Consider the following 15,649-nt stretch of genomic DNA (forward strand, 5'->3'; position numbering starts at 1 on the left):
CTTGATTACCTTCCTGGTACTATAAATGAAAGCACTGTAGGAAAAACAGGCCTGAAGGGGTTGTCTAGCTCAAGCCTCTGCCCTGAGGTTAGGATGTACTTCTGTGTGTGTGTCTGACAGGTGTTTGTTTAGCGTGTTCTGCAATGAGAATCCTTAATCCACCTTAAATAATCTGAAGTCCTTTGCTATTCTTACATTTAGAATGTATTTCCTAACAGCTGTGGTGTTTCTCACTGTGATTTAGGCCTGTCACTTAAATCTTGTGCTCCTCTCCAGTTCATTGCAACAGCTTAGATAGGAACCTCCAGCCCTTACTTATAATGTCTTCATGCTCCCCTCCAAAATATTTGTATTTTCTCAGTTGAGTAGAACTCAGTCACAGCTCTCCTGTTTTATCAATGATGTTTAAATCATGAGGCTGTTTTGTGGGGGGAAAAAATGCCACTATTCCTGTCCTTCGTTGCCAACCCTTCCAAGGGAACTGAGCAGCCTGAATCCCAAGAGTCCTATTTAGAGAAGCTAAATTGAGAGCTGGAATGGGTTTGCAGAAGTGTTTAGGGTGCCTCTGCAATCCCTGGAGAAGGCATTTCATGCAGGCTCTATGCATCATATTTCAGAAACTTTTGTCCCTTTGCACTAGCTACAGGGAAGCTGATTGCCTAGACATTCCCAGAAGCCAGACCCAACCTTGGGCATTTCAATGCCCAAATTAAACATCTGTAGAGGGAGGTCTGATCTCCCTGTTCTTCTGTGCTGCAGGCTCTGGCATTACAAAAATCAGTAGCTGAGTGGGAAAACAAGTTAACAAATATCCTCCCATGGAAGCAGCATAATTTAATATTGTTGAGTTTTGTGACTTTTAAATTATCTTTTCTTTTATTTTTGTCTGTGCAGTTCCATTTTTTCCGTATTCCATAGGAGCAAATTCATCAGCAGACACTCTTGCTCTCTGACAGCCCCTTGGCTTGTAATACCAAACCTACCCAATGCTTGATGGGAAATGTTCTGAGAGGATGAATTAAGGAATAAACATAAAACAATGCTGTGGATTGGAATTCAGCTGAAATTTCAGCTGAATGCTGATTATGAACATTGTATCTCTATTAAATTGTTCTTAGATAGATAGGGAGTCAAGGTAGAGAGATAAAAAGAAAGAATAAAATTAAGTATATAACAGGTGATGGGTGCTGAAAATTAACTCAGCTGTCTGACAGCTTAGCTTTTATGATGGAAAAATAGGCTTTCTTTCATGAATTTTTAAATTTTTTATTGCAAACTTATGCAGCCTGATACTTCTACTCCAAGCTTAGGAGTAAGCTTTCAAGGAATTAATTGAGAGCAGTGAGAAAGAAGAATATGGGCTGTACTGTGTTGGTTGTTGTTGCTTAGGTTGAAAATAATTTATAATTCACAATGTTTTTTTCAGGATATGTGTTGTCAGCTCTTCAAATGTAGGAAGACAAAGTATGCTATGATACTTTTATTGACCTAGTAAAGGACTGTGTGATGAACAGTGTCCACCATAAATATGTCATACCTCATAGGGCTAAACACTGTAATAGAAGAACATCATTATAATGAGAAACTGATTAATAAAACCCTGCCATAATATGACATGCTCTTTCTTGATTGTGCTTCATTTTATAAGTGCACTCAAAATAATTCCATAAGGGAAGAAAAATAGGAGCTCAGAAAAAGTGGTTTAAGTAAGCTGATGAAAATATGTATTGCATTTACAAGTTAAACCTCGGCCTTAGTGACTCTAAATTACTAGGGGCCTGACAGGAGGGGAAAAAAAATCACTGTGCTGAAACCATATACTAGTGAATGATCCAAATGCTGCTGCTTCATCCTCTGGGCTTAGTAGGTCCAGCAGGTTCCTGTTCCCTGTTTTGGGAGTGACAGAAGGTAAATCCATGCCACAGTGACCCTTTAGTCCTGCCTTTTCTGTATTCCCGATTTGCTTCCCTATGCCTCCTCTGACAACTGAAATCTGGGGAAATTACACATCCCAGCCTTCTAGAACACAAAGATGAGGAACCTTATTTGCAAACATAGTGATTACTTCAGCTTTTTTTTTTTTTTTTCTATTAAGGAAACTCATTATGTGATCTTCATTCTTGGCCAATGTAGATCCTGAGCTTCAGATGCATCAAGATTTTTGGAGCAAATGTATGTAAAACATCTTTGAAGATATATGTTTCAAAAAACAGGCACTGAGTTTCCTGGTACAGGAAAATGGTAATGGTTCTAGCTTAACACTTTTGCATTTTTAAGGATGGGAGGCTGGGCTGGAGTGGCCCTACAGCATGGGAAGATTAATAATAGCTAGAGGTATTTAGATCCTCTGTGATTCTTTTGGACACGCTAAACAGGCATCTTTGTGGAGCAATATTTGAACAGTCACTGTGCTTGAATGCATTTCTAATTTTGAGTGATCTTACTGCTTCTGAAGTTGACTGTTAGAGAGCGAGCAGGCGTTTCTGAATACAGGGAAAACTGTAGAGCAAGTAAGCATTTTTAAGCATCCCCTTCAGCTTTTATGTATTGCAGATAATGCCATTTGTATAGCAGAAAATATATGAAATCACTCTGAAAATTGAAGAGTAACAAACTTAGGGAAGTTTAATAGGGCAATTATACAGTACCAGGAAGTCTTTTATCACATTTACATGGAAAAACCTCCTGGTGTACTTGCAGTATTTCTCCTGTCAACCAGTAGCTCTAGGCTTTGGATGCTCTTTTAAGCAAGGTATCTGTTTTCAAAGGAGGAGATGGAAATGTTGCTTGGCTGAGTGGATCAAAATACTTCATAATAAAGGTAGTTTTAATTCAATAAGAAGCAAGAATTTGTCATAGAACATAGTATTTTCTTCTGTCCTGACTCCTTGTGAGCAAATTTAATAGCCCAGACCTGCAGAGTTTGTAACCTACTCCGTGAAGCTAAAGTAGAGGCTGGGTGGTAAGAAGTGATCACTGCATTTACCAATGCAGTTTAGTATTGCATGTGTCTACTCACTGGCCATGTAATGATGGGAGACAGGATTTGAATATGTAAACTGCCTGGGCTCAGTTTATAGCATGTATTCCAGCTTCCCTCTCGTTTGTTAATTTTTTTTTTATGGCTCGCTCTTGAGCATATGTGCTGTAAACTGTGCTTATTTTTGAAGAGTGGGCATAAAGAAATGACTACGAAGTTAGAAAAATGTTTCAAATAGTGGTTGTCTTCATTGAGATACATCAGACATTTGAGTCTAATCATATGTAGGAATGCAAAATACTCTGCAGCACATTTTCATTTTGTCACATTTTGAATATCTTCTTCCTCTTACACATTGAGGAAAGTAGAACAGAAATAACTCCCTTGATGAACTACTCAGTTTTAACAAAGACGAGCGAGTCAGCCACACAGAACTGGATGGCAGGGGAAACTGAAAAAATTATCCTTAACAATCCTTTGTAAGACAAAAACAGTGATGGAAGGGAGCGTCTGTCTCCTGCTGGATGCTTTATATGTTCAGAAATTTATCTTGCTAACTTGCTTTTTCCATTCCTGCGAGTGTTATCCTGGGATTCATAAATAAGAAACAAACCAGTTTACATGGTATACGTAAAGAAGGAGGAATAAATTATCTAGGTTGATCTCTGTTGACATGTGTTTATATGACGCAGTTCAAAGCTTCAAAACAATTCCATGAAAGATTTGGCTATGTAAATATTTTTTAGTTACCAGATTCGAAAATGAGGAAAATGCAACAGGTCAAATCCTGAACGTAGTTGTTTTAAACCAGCTCCAAGTGGGAAAACTTCAGCTTGACCATAAATGGATTGGAATTATCTTATTGTTTTAAATCTCCTTTCCTGTCCTGTGTGCTTTTCACAAATCCTAAAAATGTTGCTTAAAAATCCATGTCTCCTGTGGAATGAATTCTACTGAATTACATTAAGTTTTTGAGGGAGAAAAATACCCCACACCAGTTTTGTGATGAAGCTGCAATTAGCATAAAGTAAATAGACTATAGTAATCTCCAAAGTAAGGTAGGACTTTCAGCTGCATAAAGCATATTCTGATATTCTTAATAATGCAGAGACAGGATGCTCTGAGGTGAGACAAAGGAGAATAAATAAATCAGCTAGTCCAGGGCATCATAATTTCTGTACTGTTTTTGCATTTATTTATATCAACAGTCTTGTTAAAAGCAAAATTTCAAACAATATTTTTAGTGACCAGAGTTTGTAAAGATTCTACAATGTGATCTCATTTGTTAAAATAGAAAATCAGTTTCTCAGTACAGTATGCTTGAAAATTGTTGTTGTACCCTTGGTTTACCCTATATATACTTTTGTGTACACAAAGCGTGCAAAACTAAAGGTTTTGGTTCAGTTGTGCACTTCTGAAATAGGTGTTTAATATTTTTTAATCCATTTTCCTCATTAAATGAAATAATCTATGGGTTTTGTTTAGATTTATTTTATAAAAGTGTAGGAATAATTTTGTAAGTGTGGAAACTATTATAGTTAGAAAAAATTGTATGACTGTAGTTTATACAGGGGAAAAACTAAGAAATTGCCATTTTTTTAGGTTCCTAAGTCATGCAGATTTCTTAGGTATTTGAGATTTCTATTTATCTTACAGAATTTCTTCATGTTGTGTAACAATTACAGTAATTTTTGGATGCTATTTTAAAAACAATTTGCAGCGAAGTTTCTCACCTGCACAGAGACTATTCGTCAGTTTAGAAGAGTGTTAATTTTGTACCTGATCCCCAACACCCAGCAGCACATGGCACAGCTGCCCTGTCACCAGTGGTAGGGTTACTCATAAACACAGTCTCCTACCCTATTTCTGTTAAGTACCATTTACTTGCCCAAGAAGTTCCCTCGACATTATTCATCTGAGGAAGTAAATGCCACTCATCTTGATTAAGGTGCCCACAGTGGCAAAAGAAGAGACAAGACATTCACGCCTGGATAGGGATAATGCTAACTGAACAGGTAGGTATAATGCTGATTAGTTTGCTGGTTAAATAAAAGGATATGTGTATGTAGACAAACCATACTACATGTGTACCTCTCTGCAGGTTTCTGAGTTATTAGCTCTTGTTTCCTCAAACTTCTGTACCTAATACCGTACCTGGGACAGCTTTCTGCTGATCTGAATAGGGCTGGGGAAAGGAGGCTGACTGTGCCATCTGACATGCCCTTGGTAAAGCTTTCCTGGCTGTAGCACTTGGAACGGTATTTCACAAGAACCAGCTATGACCTGGATTCAAACCCGATGGAAGCTAGATCCTTCGCCTACCCTTCACCCTGCCCCAGTTTATGCATGTCTAAAACTGGACGGTGGACTACTGAAGTGTGATACAGTTCTTCCCATTAACTTTAATAGGTTTTGGATCCAGTCTGATGAGATTTTAATGAACACTTTAAACTTTGTGTTGCCAGAGCTACCTTATGGATTTCAAAGGCAACTCCCCACTCAGTTTTCATTGCCATTTTGCTTTTCAGTTCAAGTCAACTAGCTCTGTGAGTAAGGTAGTACTCACCACAAACAGGGAAGCCAGTATCCTGAAGTTTTATAGAAGGCATCCTTTCTTTCTAAGGAAAGAAAACAACAAAATTATAGTGCTACAATCTCCAGATAAACAATTTAGCAAAAAAAAAAAGGAATATTGCTTAAATGAAGAACAATGACTTGTAATTCTTATTGAAAGTTTTCTTGATGTTTCAGAATCATCTCCTAAAAATGCTGATGCAGAGCAGATATCTAATAATAGCAACCGATATTTAGATTTAATGTGAATATCTCTCTTTGAAAACAGGTGGTGCTTCTGTCATGGCAGCTTCTGGGTCTTTGAAAGTACATAGAGGGCACAGTCTCCAAGCTGGTAAGTGTAAGTGGTTATGAGGTATGTGTGTGCATGTACATTTAAATTAATTTAAACTTAAATCATTTTAAACTTCAGAAAATGTTAAGGGTAATGTATGACTTGATTCCCTATTGTAAGACTTCTGTATTTCCTGGGTTTTTTTGCTTTGCAGGGTTTTTGTTAGAAAGGCATTGACAGATGGGATAAGTTTAGAAGAGGCAGAGACAGATGAGATAAGTGTCAGAGCATAGGCAGTAATCTTATTCACAGCAGTAAGATCCTGCCAGCACTTTAACAAAGAGCACCCACCAAAAAAACCCCCACCTTGGGCCATGAAGAATCCTGTACCCTAGCAATGACGTGGTGGGAAAAAAAAACCCACCACATTTAAAGATCCTTCTTCATGATAATGGAGAAAAAAGAGCAGCAGATAAAATTATGAGTGTTTGTAATTCAAAATTAATCCCAATATGTTTGTTCTATGGGCATAACTTTTTAGCTTGCCTTGTTTGAACTGGGGTGGAGTCTGAGATCAGGAGGGAACCTGGGCATCTTTTTTCAGCTTAGTGGTCTGGAAGCACTGGTGATGTTGTGCTGCCTGGCTTCTTGCAAAGATGATGATTTGCACTTGGAATGCAAAGTTATCTTTGGAAGGGCTAGTTTAAGCATTTTCTACAGAGCTTTGTCAGAAATCAAGAACTTCTCCATCATGCTGGAGGTGGAATTTTAACAAGAGTCTTCCAGATGCTCCCAAGATCACCCACGCACTTCTCCCTGATTCATGCATTCAACACAGCTTTGCTCCCACATCAATGTACAGCAAAACACACTTGACTTCAGTGGCCTTCAGTGTCCTAAAATTTACTTCCTTGCTGTTGCACTCATTAGAAAATGCTGGCATCACCACTACAGAAAAGTCAACACTAGCCACTGTTTATACTTTCTGAGATTTTTCAGTATCATTATTCAGATTAGATTACAAGTCAAAACCAGAAAAACGTAAGCTTTGTTTTCATTGTGCAAATTCCTAAATCCAAAGCTGTTGACGGTATTCCTGTATTCTAGGTCCTAAAGGTGGTTATGAGATGCTGACAATTCCTGCAGAACCGGGAACTCCTACTAGCCCTGAGGAACCTGGTGAGTAAATATCTTTGGAGCCAGTTGCATTAGAGGACACTAACATCTCCTGTTTCTTTTTCCATTTCCTTTTTTGTTGTGATCTCTTAAAAACATTTATTTTTGAGGTGGTGCCCTTTGAACACGTCAGCTTTACATGCATGCACACACACACTCACTTATCTCAGGGCTGTGTTTATGGTGTTGGTTTTCTTTCTGCATTATTTTTGGTACATTTCTGAGAATGGTGCCTACATAGGGTAGAAAATATGAATAACTAACACTAGCTGAAAGAAAGGCTAAACCACCAGTTTCAAATATCATTTTCTTCTTCCCTCCCCAATTATACTATCTTTTCCTTTCTTTCCCCCCTCATTTCAGTACCACTGCATTTTCTCTTTTATTCTTCTCCTGTTATTTGCTTAACTATTTTTTTTTTCTTCCTACCTTTTCCCCCTTTCTTTTCAAGCAATCATGATATTCTACCAATTCTTTCAGAATGTTGTAACCATGCATTTTGGTCTGTTCTTATCTCAAATTCTCCTTCCATAATGATCTCAAATACTGGTCATCTGACCCCTCTTGTAAGCATCTTCTACCTCTGTCCACCCAGAACAGACTGCTGAAAGCACTGTCTTTGTCCATGGCTCTCTGTGTGTGCCTTGTTTTCTTAGGAGGAGCTTTTGACTGTTTTGTGCTTTTCAAATAAACCTTCCTCTTCAAACAAATACAAGCCCGTTTTTAGCATCTAATGAGTTGGGTTTTTTTATTTGAAGGAAAAATGAAAAGACAACTATTTCTATGTTTACAAAGAAAGCTGTTAAGACAGCACAGACTAAACAACAGAAGACTTTTCCTTTCCTTCCATTCCAGTTTGCCCAACTTTGTTCTTGGGTTGGTTTTTTTTTTCCTTTGAGTCAAGTTATAGCAAGAATATTTGATTGTTGCCAGGGGTTTCTTTGTTCAGTGTGCTGCTTTTGCTTTCTTTGCACAAAGCCCCACCAATTAATATATGTGTGGTTTTTTAGTTCTCAGGAAAATCACTTGGCTTGTCTGCATCAGGTATGACACTCATCTTCCTGAAACCTTTCAACTGTTTAGCTCTATACAGAAGTTTGCTAGTTTTCATGCTAGCTAGCTTTGAGGAGACTTCACTTAAACTCCTGCTACATCATTTTAACAGCATATAGAAAAACTTTAAAAATTATCTTTTCCTTCATAACTATTCATGACTCTGTATCAGTTGTTAAGATTGTCGTTTGCTTACAACTTTAACTATTTGGGGTGCAGGTTTTCAATGCTACGGGTCTGCTGAATCCCACTTGGCACAGTCAGGCCAAATTCCTTTGAAATACTTTAGACAGAATAATTGAGAATGATTTCTGAGAATAATGTTTGATGAAGATACAGAAATTTCTTCCTGTTTGTTTTTTTTCCTTTTAATTTTGTTCCTAACACCTGGCTTTGGAACAACAGCTTGAAGTCTGGTGGGCAGAAAAATGTTTGGTTACTTTGTGGATGTTCCTATGTTTTCTTTACGAAAGTCTACCAGAAACTTTCCAGGCTTTTAAAATCTTGGACTGCATAGTAGACTCTTGATTTAAATAGCTTAAGCCTGGAGAAATTCCATTATCCTGGAACCTGCTCTAACCTCTGACAACTCTTACTGTTGCCCGACTTTGTATGAGTTACCTTTGCTATTCATAATACAGTCCAAGAAGAAGAAAAATTCCCCTTAATGGTTACTCACAGCTGCTGTTGGTTGGATATATGAAGTCATTCTCTCCTGTGCTATAAAAGCCTTGATCAGCTACTGCCTCTCCATTCACATCTCATCGGTGCCTGAATGGGCAGAAAAGAAAAGCAGTGATTTGGACAAATAAAGTTTTGATATGAGTTTTGTGTGGGGAAAAGGAAGGGCTTAATGGGAGAACTTCAGGGAAAGAGAGAACCTGAAAGTGACACCATTTTTCCTCTGCACTCCTCTGTCCCAAATTGACTTAGCAGCAGAAAGTGTTTAAGGGTAAGAACTTCAACTGGACTGGACAGGCAGGTGATTACTAGCCTGCTGAGTAGGACAATGAAAATATGACTCAGACCCTTGCCTAAGCCCAGAGAGAATACAGGTTTGTATTTGGGTCTCCTGTAGCCCAGGTAATTCTGGGAAGTCCCTTGGTATTCATGGATTGAAAAACTAGATGTAGGTGCCTGATGTCAGGAAGGGGTTGAAGGCTGAAATGCCCGGCTGGTCCAGTGAAAGGAGCCTTCTACCTTCTCTCTTAGTTTCATTTCTGACGAGATTAGAATAATTGAAAGTAGGGCTAGAAGAGGTCTTGAGAATTCATCCAGTAGACCAAGAAGTTGTCTTTAAGTCAGAATCACTTTATAGAAAACTGTTTCCTAGTAGGTGTTAGTCTGTTTCTTTTTCAGAAGTTTCTAGATGCAGCAATTCTTCAGCCTCTGTGGGGTTTCCTCTAGTGTTCATGTGATCTTTACTATTAGAAAGGTTTTCCCATTGTCTAACCTTCTACTTTTTCCTGCAATTGAAGTCTTTTATTACTTGGTTTGTCCCCACTTGGCATCATTCCAGTCTTTTTCAACTCAGTACAGGGAAGCTGTCAACATCTCTTCAAGCTTGCCTTCCCCTTGCTTGAAACAGTTCTTCAGTCCCTGTTTTCAGGCCATACTTTCTGACCTTCTAGTGATTTTGGTTGCTGTCTTGTGGATGATATGATAGTCCACATCTTCCTAGAACAGATTGCTTCATATAAGGCTTTACTAACCTGAGGTAGAGCTGAAAGCCTTGTGAGATAGTGTTGCATACATTGCTTCTGTTTGACAATTTCTGCATAGTGTTTGCTTTCTGTCACAACACAGTGAGATCACCGGCTGTGGTCTGTGGTCTTCTGCAGAGATCCTGACTCGATCAGTCTCTGAGGATCTTTTCTGTAGAAACCTTAGTCTTCTCATGTCCCATCTACGACTGAGGAATGTGCTGTTTGGCAAGCCGAGTTGTTGCTGCTGAATGTTTGCTTTCAGAACAGTTGATGGAACAGTGCATTTTTATGAAATGGACCATTGGTCATTGCAAACAGTGTCTATAATAACATGTTACTTATTTTAGAAGGGGCAGTAGGTTATTCAGCTGATGTTCCTGCATCAGATCGACTCCACAGTGAGACAGCCACCTACGTTAATATTCCTGTCAGCCCTACTTCCAAAAAACAGCTTCATTACATGGAATTGGAACTTCAAGAACCTAGCACAAGCGTAAGAGGTAAGGAAGTCTACAATACTATATAAACAGCAAAGGATGCAGTAATGCAGAATGTATGGTGCATGGGGAATCTTAATTTCTCATCTATGCATAGGCTCTTTCTAACAGAGGAGTTGAACCCTGGTACGTTTGTGAGGCAGTAATTGCCAACTCTTGGAAAAGATTTTTAAGTAATGAAATTCTATAAGAGGTTGCATCCTTCTGACAGGTGCATTGTATATGCACTCCTTCTAAAGTGAATATTTCTGTGTCTGTGGAGATGACAGACAGTAATTTGCTACGTGTTCTCAAGATTTTCACTGCACATATCAGGACTACACTTACTTAATTTTTCTTGCTTGGCTTCAGAAACGGGGCTGTGGGTGTAGGTGTACAGGGCTTGCTCCTGAAGATACTGACTCTGGAGCCATGCAGAAAATGCTTAAGAATAGAACACAGTGTTCTATCCACTCTCCATGAGGATGTGTGAAAGTGCTACAGAGAGGAAGCCATCCCAAGTATTTGAATTATTCTTTTGTCTGGATCTAGGTATTTTACTTTTAATGCATAACTAGGACATTAGCACATAAACATGCATTAGAGCTACCATGTATTGTCATTTAGAGATGCATTCCTCCTTACAGAAAGCCCCTAATCAGGATCTGGCATTTAGTTGTTCACATTTGGTATTAATGGCTTTTCCATGTATAGTTTTCAGCTATTGAGATTTTAATTTTTATACTTTTAATTTCAGCAAGTTTATTAACTTTGAAATGGTGACACTTTTCCCATTGGGTTTTTTTTGATGTTTATATGGCTGTAGTTAAGTAATTCTAAGCTTCTCCCAGACTTTAATGTAGTTCTCTGCACAACACCCTGTTGAGATGTGAAAGTGATGTTTTATCTTCATTTTAAAGACAGTGAACCAAGGCATTAAGAACGAAGAGCCGAATTCCGTAAACTGACATAAACTTTCCTAAATGTCAGTTACCCTCCCAAGCTCAACTTGTGTAACTTTGAAGGTGCCTTTAGTGACCATAAATATTTTATTTTTTCACACTAAAGTTTTCCTCAGCCTCTGGAGTTGTATGTCTGCACCCATACAGAACTGTTCTGCTCCTGAATAGACCGAGCAGCTTTTATCTCATCTCCCTTATTGCCAATTATTGGACTAAACTGTCATTCTGCCTAAGGCTGAAGGCAGCTGATCTGGTAGGCATTCACAGAATGCCTGATCCAGACAAAGAAGAATCCCTGCCAACTGCCTTACCAATGGTGTTTTCTGTTCAAATACCAGGTGTTATTCATTTACTTACTAGTAGCCAGCTGATGAAGCCTCCCAGAAGTGGGAGAGCTGAGTTCAATTTTGTCTTCTACTGGGAGGAGTAGCAGTGGAGATTCAAACCTGGGGCAGAAACACAAGTGGTTCATTTGCTTATTTGAAGAAAAACAGCTAACTAAAATATGTAGATAACAAAGCTTTTAAGGGTTTGGGGTTTTTTTTTGTTGTTGTGGTTATCATCTTACTCCCTTTATAGAGCTTGCTTTAAGACCCGATCAAGTTCATCTAGGAAATCTGTGGAATAAGTGTCTCAATAGCTTAACCCTGGGTCAGTTTTACGCAGGAATATATGAGGGATATAGTCTTTTACATGATTTCATTTGGTATTTCAGGAAGTGGATCATCCCGATATGCACAAATTGACATTGCAGCCACAGAGACAGCTCACAAAGTGGGAACACAGCATGCTCAGTGCCGGGAGGAACGCTTGCAGGAGCTAGAGCAGAAGAAGAAAGGAGCTCAGCAATGACCTGTCTAGGAAAGAACTTTTTGCTGACCATAAATTGGTACTAATTTATCTTCCAAAAGATTCACATTTATTGTAAAAAAATACTCATACAAAAAGCTGCCATTGCTTATTGCATTTATACCAGATTCATTCCAATATCTTGATTCCTAATTGGAAAGCTGGTAGCATGAGGAGTGTGTGTGGTCTTTCTTTTAATTTTAATTTGTTTGTAAAGTCCTGATTTTTTTCATATGCAATGACAGATGTAAGTAAGTTACCTTTTTCTACAGTTGTAAAATCCTGGAGAACCTGGAACCACCATTATTAAATGGTGGCATTTTCTTTAAAAATAGAGAACTTGAATGTGTGCTGATAAGGGAATGTGAGTGTGTATGTGGTAAGTGTACACATATGTTTGCAGGTGTGCATATGTATGTACATAAGCACACATTACTTTTAAAATATATGTATATATCTGAGTGTATAAAATATGTAAAACCTCTATTAATATATTAGTGGACTCTTACAAAAGCAAGAAAATTCAGTGCCTGATTTTTTGCAGGCACATTTTTGTCAATTTATATGTTTATTTATGGACATGCTTAAATTTAATTCAGTTTTACAGGTCACCAAGAGTTCCGTAGCTTTGGCTAAATTTGCTCAGATTTAAAAGCTGCCGTGTCAGGGATGCATATGTGTATGCATACAGACAAGAGCACACACAAACAAGTTATTTAATTTAATTATGTCTATAAACCAAAGAAATGTGAAGGGACATTTTGGGTGCTTCTGTTCTTAAAAACCCTGTATCAGACCATAGGCTTTGATTTCTTAGTTGCTGAGTACCTGTAATTCTTAGCAATTTTCCTGGAGTTGAACATACGTATCACTTTGAAAATCAGGTTTCAGGTTTCTCATACAGAATATCTTAAAATCAAGGTACTCAAAAGAAACTTTCACTTTTGAAAACTGAGTCCTTTATTTGTATCTCCGAAACTATCCCTAATGTAAACTAGCATCAAAAGTGAATCATCCATCTTGAGGCTAAAACTTTCATTGAATAGTTCTCTGCTGTCCCTAAATAGCATAAAACCAGGTCTACGTAAGAGCATGATGTCTTCAGAGATGCCTCAGAATTGAGGCACAACAGGATGTTATGTTGTAATATAGGTTTGTCCACAAGTCTTTGACATCTTGCTTTTGTACAGTGAGACTGTGATTCAAAACTTGACTTAGATTTTGTGTCGCATTGTCTATGTAATTCTTGTGTTCTATGTATTTGTCCTGATACAAAATGTTATTTAAATAAAATGTTATGGCAGTGACACTACGCTAACAAAGCAGTGTACTTATGAAGAAAACAAAATTTTGGCCTGTGATAACGTATCAGCTTGGGCTTCCAGAAGTTATCGGGAGTGGTGTCTCGGGTGTTATGATTTCTTGACTGTGTCCTCTTAAGATATAATATCACAGCCCAATTCTGGTTTTCAGATATGCATTATAATTTATATTGGTGAGTGGAAGTTTTGTTCCAGTGAGGGTTTCACTAAGTGACTTAGAAGGAGAGGTGGGTGTTTGGTTTTGAGGCAGAATTTAACCCATAAATTTATTTGAATGTAGCCTCAATAGTAATGTAAAATATCAGAAATCTCTCAAATAAATAAAATGTGTTTGAGAGTTGACAATTGCCATTGTCATCTGTCCTGTGCTAAGATGTGTTTTTCTGTTTATCAGTCTAGCATATTTCTGAAGGGAAAAGAAGTCTTTTTATGGGATTCACAGTTTAAAAGGTTTTCCTTATTTGACTAATGGACAGTGGTGATCTGCTTTGTAAATGCATATTCAGTTCAACTGGAATGGCCTGGACTTACAGCTCCTTGGGACCTAGTTTATCTAACTGAACTGCTATTCAGTTAAAGATCCTCCACGGGAGGACTTGCAGGGTTAAATCTCTTGCTATGAGTCTATTTGTATTTAATATTTAAAATGAGCATAGCTTGCCTGATGCACTGAAATGCAGTGTTTCCCATCACGATATATAATGAAGCTGCAATATTTCTATCATAAAAATCTATTTACTAGGAAAATATATTACCCAGGTTCTCTACAAAGGCTGCCTTTCTGTACGTTGCTCAAAATTGCTTGCATTGAATCCTGGACTTGCAGCATGGGTAAAGATTTGACACAATGGTAAAGGTCATCAGATTGCTGCTGGCCTTACAGGAGGAGTCACAATTTTAAAAATACATTTTTCAAGTTGAACAGGGCTGTGAATCTGTGCATGCACATGGTTCTCTGTGCACATGTATTTGTGTATGTCATAGTAACTTCAGCTAGGATTAGCTAGATGGGTGGATATAAGTTTGTACTTACAGCCTTTGTTAATGTCAACATAATTATCCTATAAGGCTTTCCAAAAATGAATTATTTTACTTTTTAGGCTTCTGTTTGTCTTTTTTTACTTCGCTTGAATAGGACAAATAGAACAGATGACGTTCACTTATTTTTTAAATTCAATTCATATTCTCATGCACTAAATTATGTTTAGGATGCTGAAGCCGGAGGCCAAACCTTACTGTTGCATCTGTTAAAAACTGGTTGGTGGTTGTTTTTGTAGTACCTTGCAGGTATCCCTGTCAAGTCATAGGCTTGACATTTCTGTTGAAGAAACTAAAGTTCTCTCATTTGAACAACAGGAGCTCACAGAAATGGAAAACATTTTTCCTAAATAGATAAAATAATGTGCCTTCAAATTCCAGTAGCGAACTGGGAAAAATGGAAGTCAAACCATAATCCTATGAGCAGGCCTGTGCTCACCACATAGCTTGCATGGATTAACTCTAGTACCACTGTTAATGTAGGAATAGTTAGGGGTTTATTCACATGCCTTGCATAAAACTTGTGCATAAGTGAGCTAAAATACAGTTTGTGATGATTCCAGATTCAGAGCTCTTTGAAAAAAACCCAAAAGATCTCCCACACTTTTGGAGATAAATGTGATTCGTAACATCTGCTGGTACAAAGAAAGGCTGTGACCATTTTTAATTTAGCATTCTCCTGTAGTCAGATCTCCTCCTGCCCTGACTAGCACTATGAGGAATTAATTGTTGGAAGAACAAAACAATGTGATGTGGCTGATACTTCTGTAAGATGTTCTTGAAGTCCTTTAACATGGCTGAAGTGCTCTCAGTGATAAGAAAACGCACTGTCAGGAAGTGCAGTGTTCGGCCATAACCGTTGATGTGTCCTGTATGTCCCTCTTGCTTTCTGATAGTCCTACTCAGTAGCTTACTGCCAAATGTAGCTACCACTTCAGTGGGTTTTATGACGTTGTTCATAAGCTGTTATGGAACATTTTTATATGCAAGTATTTGGGTGATGGAATTTCTCCAAGTTAACATGTGCTGCAGGATGGAGGGCTGGAGTTTGGAGGCATTTAATTGCCCAACAATGCAAATAATTGTCTGAGTTTTAATAGCACTCTGGCACCTAATGATGGAAAATGCCAGTAGGTGTCTTTAGGCGTCTAAATGTGTGCGAAAATCTGCCCCAAGAGTTGTTTTTAGCAAATAGCTTGGAAAAATTCCTCATTTTCCTCTCTGCTGTAAACAAAACAG

At 38.0% G+C, this 15,649-nt stretch overlaps 1 protein-coding gene across 2 annotated transcripts in view; it reads left to right on the forward strand.

Annotated features, from left to right (window-relative positions):
* DOK7 (docking protein 7) overlaps positions 1-12,053 on the forward strand; it is a 69,243-nt gene extending 57,190 nt beyond the window's left edge. For both annotated transcript variants that reach the window (XM_059817973.1, XM_059817974.1), the window contains exons 9-12: positions 5,823-5,888; positions 6,936-7,007; positions 10,111-10,263; positions 11,917-12,053. In XM_059817973.1, the coding sequence (XP_059673956.1) occupies positions 5,823-5,888; positions 6,936-7,007; positions 10,111-10,263; positions 11,917-12,053 (428 nt within the window). The remainder of the gene's footprint in view (positions 1-5,822; positions 5,889-6,935; positions 7,008-10,110; positions 10,264-11,916) is intronic.
* Positions 12,054-15,649: the final 3,596 nt, after the last annotated feature.

This window comes from Gavia stellata, chromosome 5 (assembly GCF_030936135.1).
Source record: "Gavia stellata isolate bGavSte3 chromosome 5, bGavSte3.hap2, whole genome shotgun sequence".
NCBI classification, from domain to species: Eukaryota; Metazoa; Chordata; class Aves; order Gaviiformes; family Gaviidae; genus Gavia; species Gavia stellata.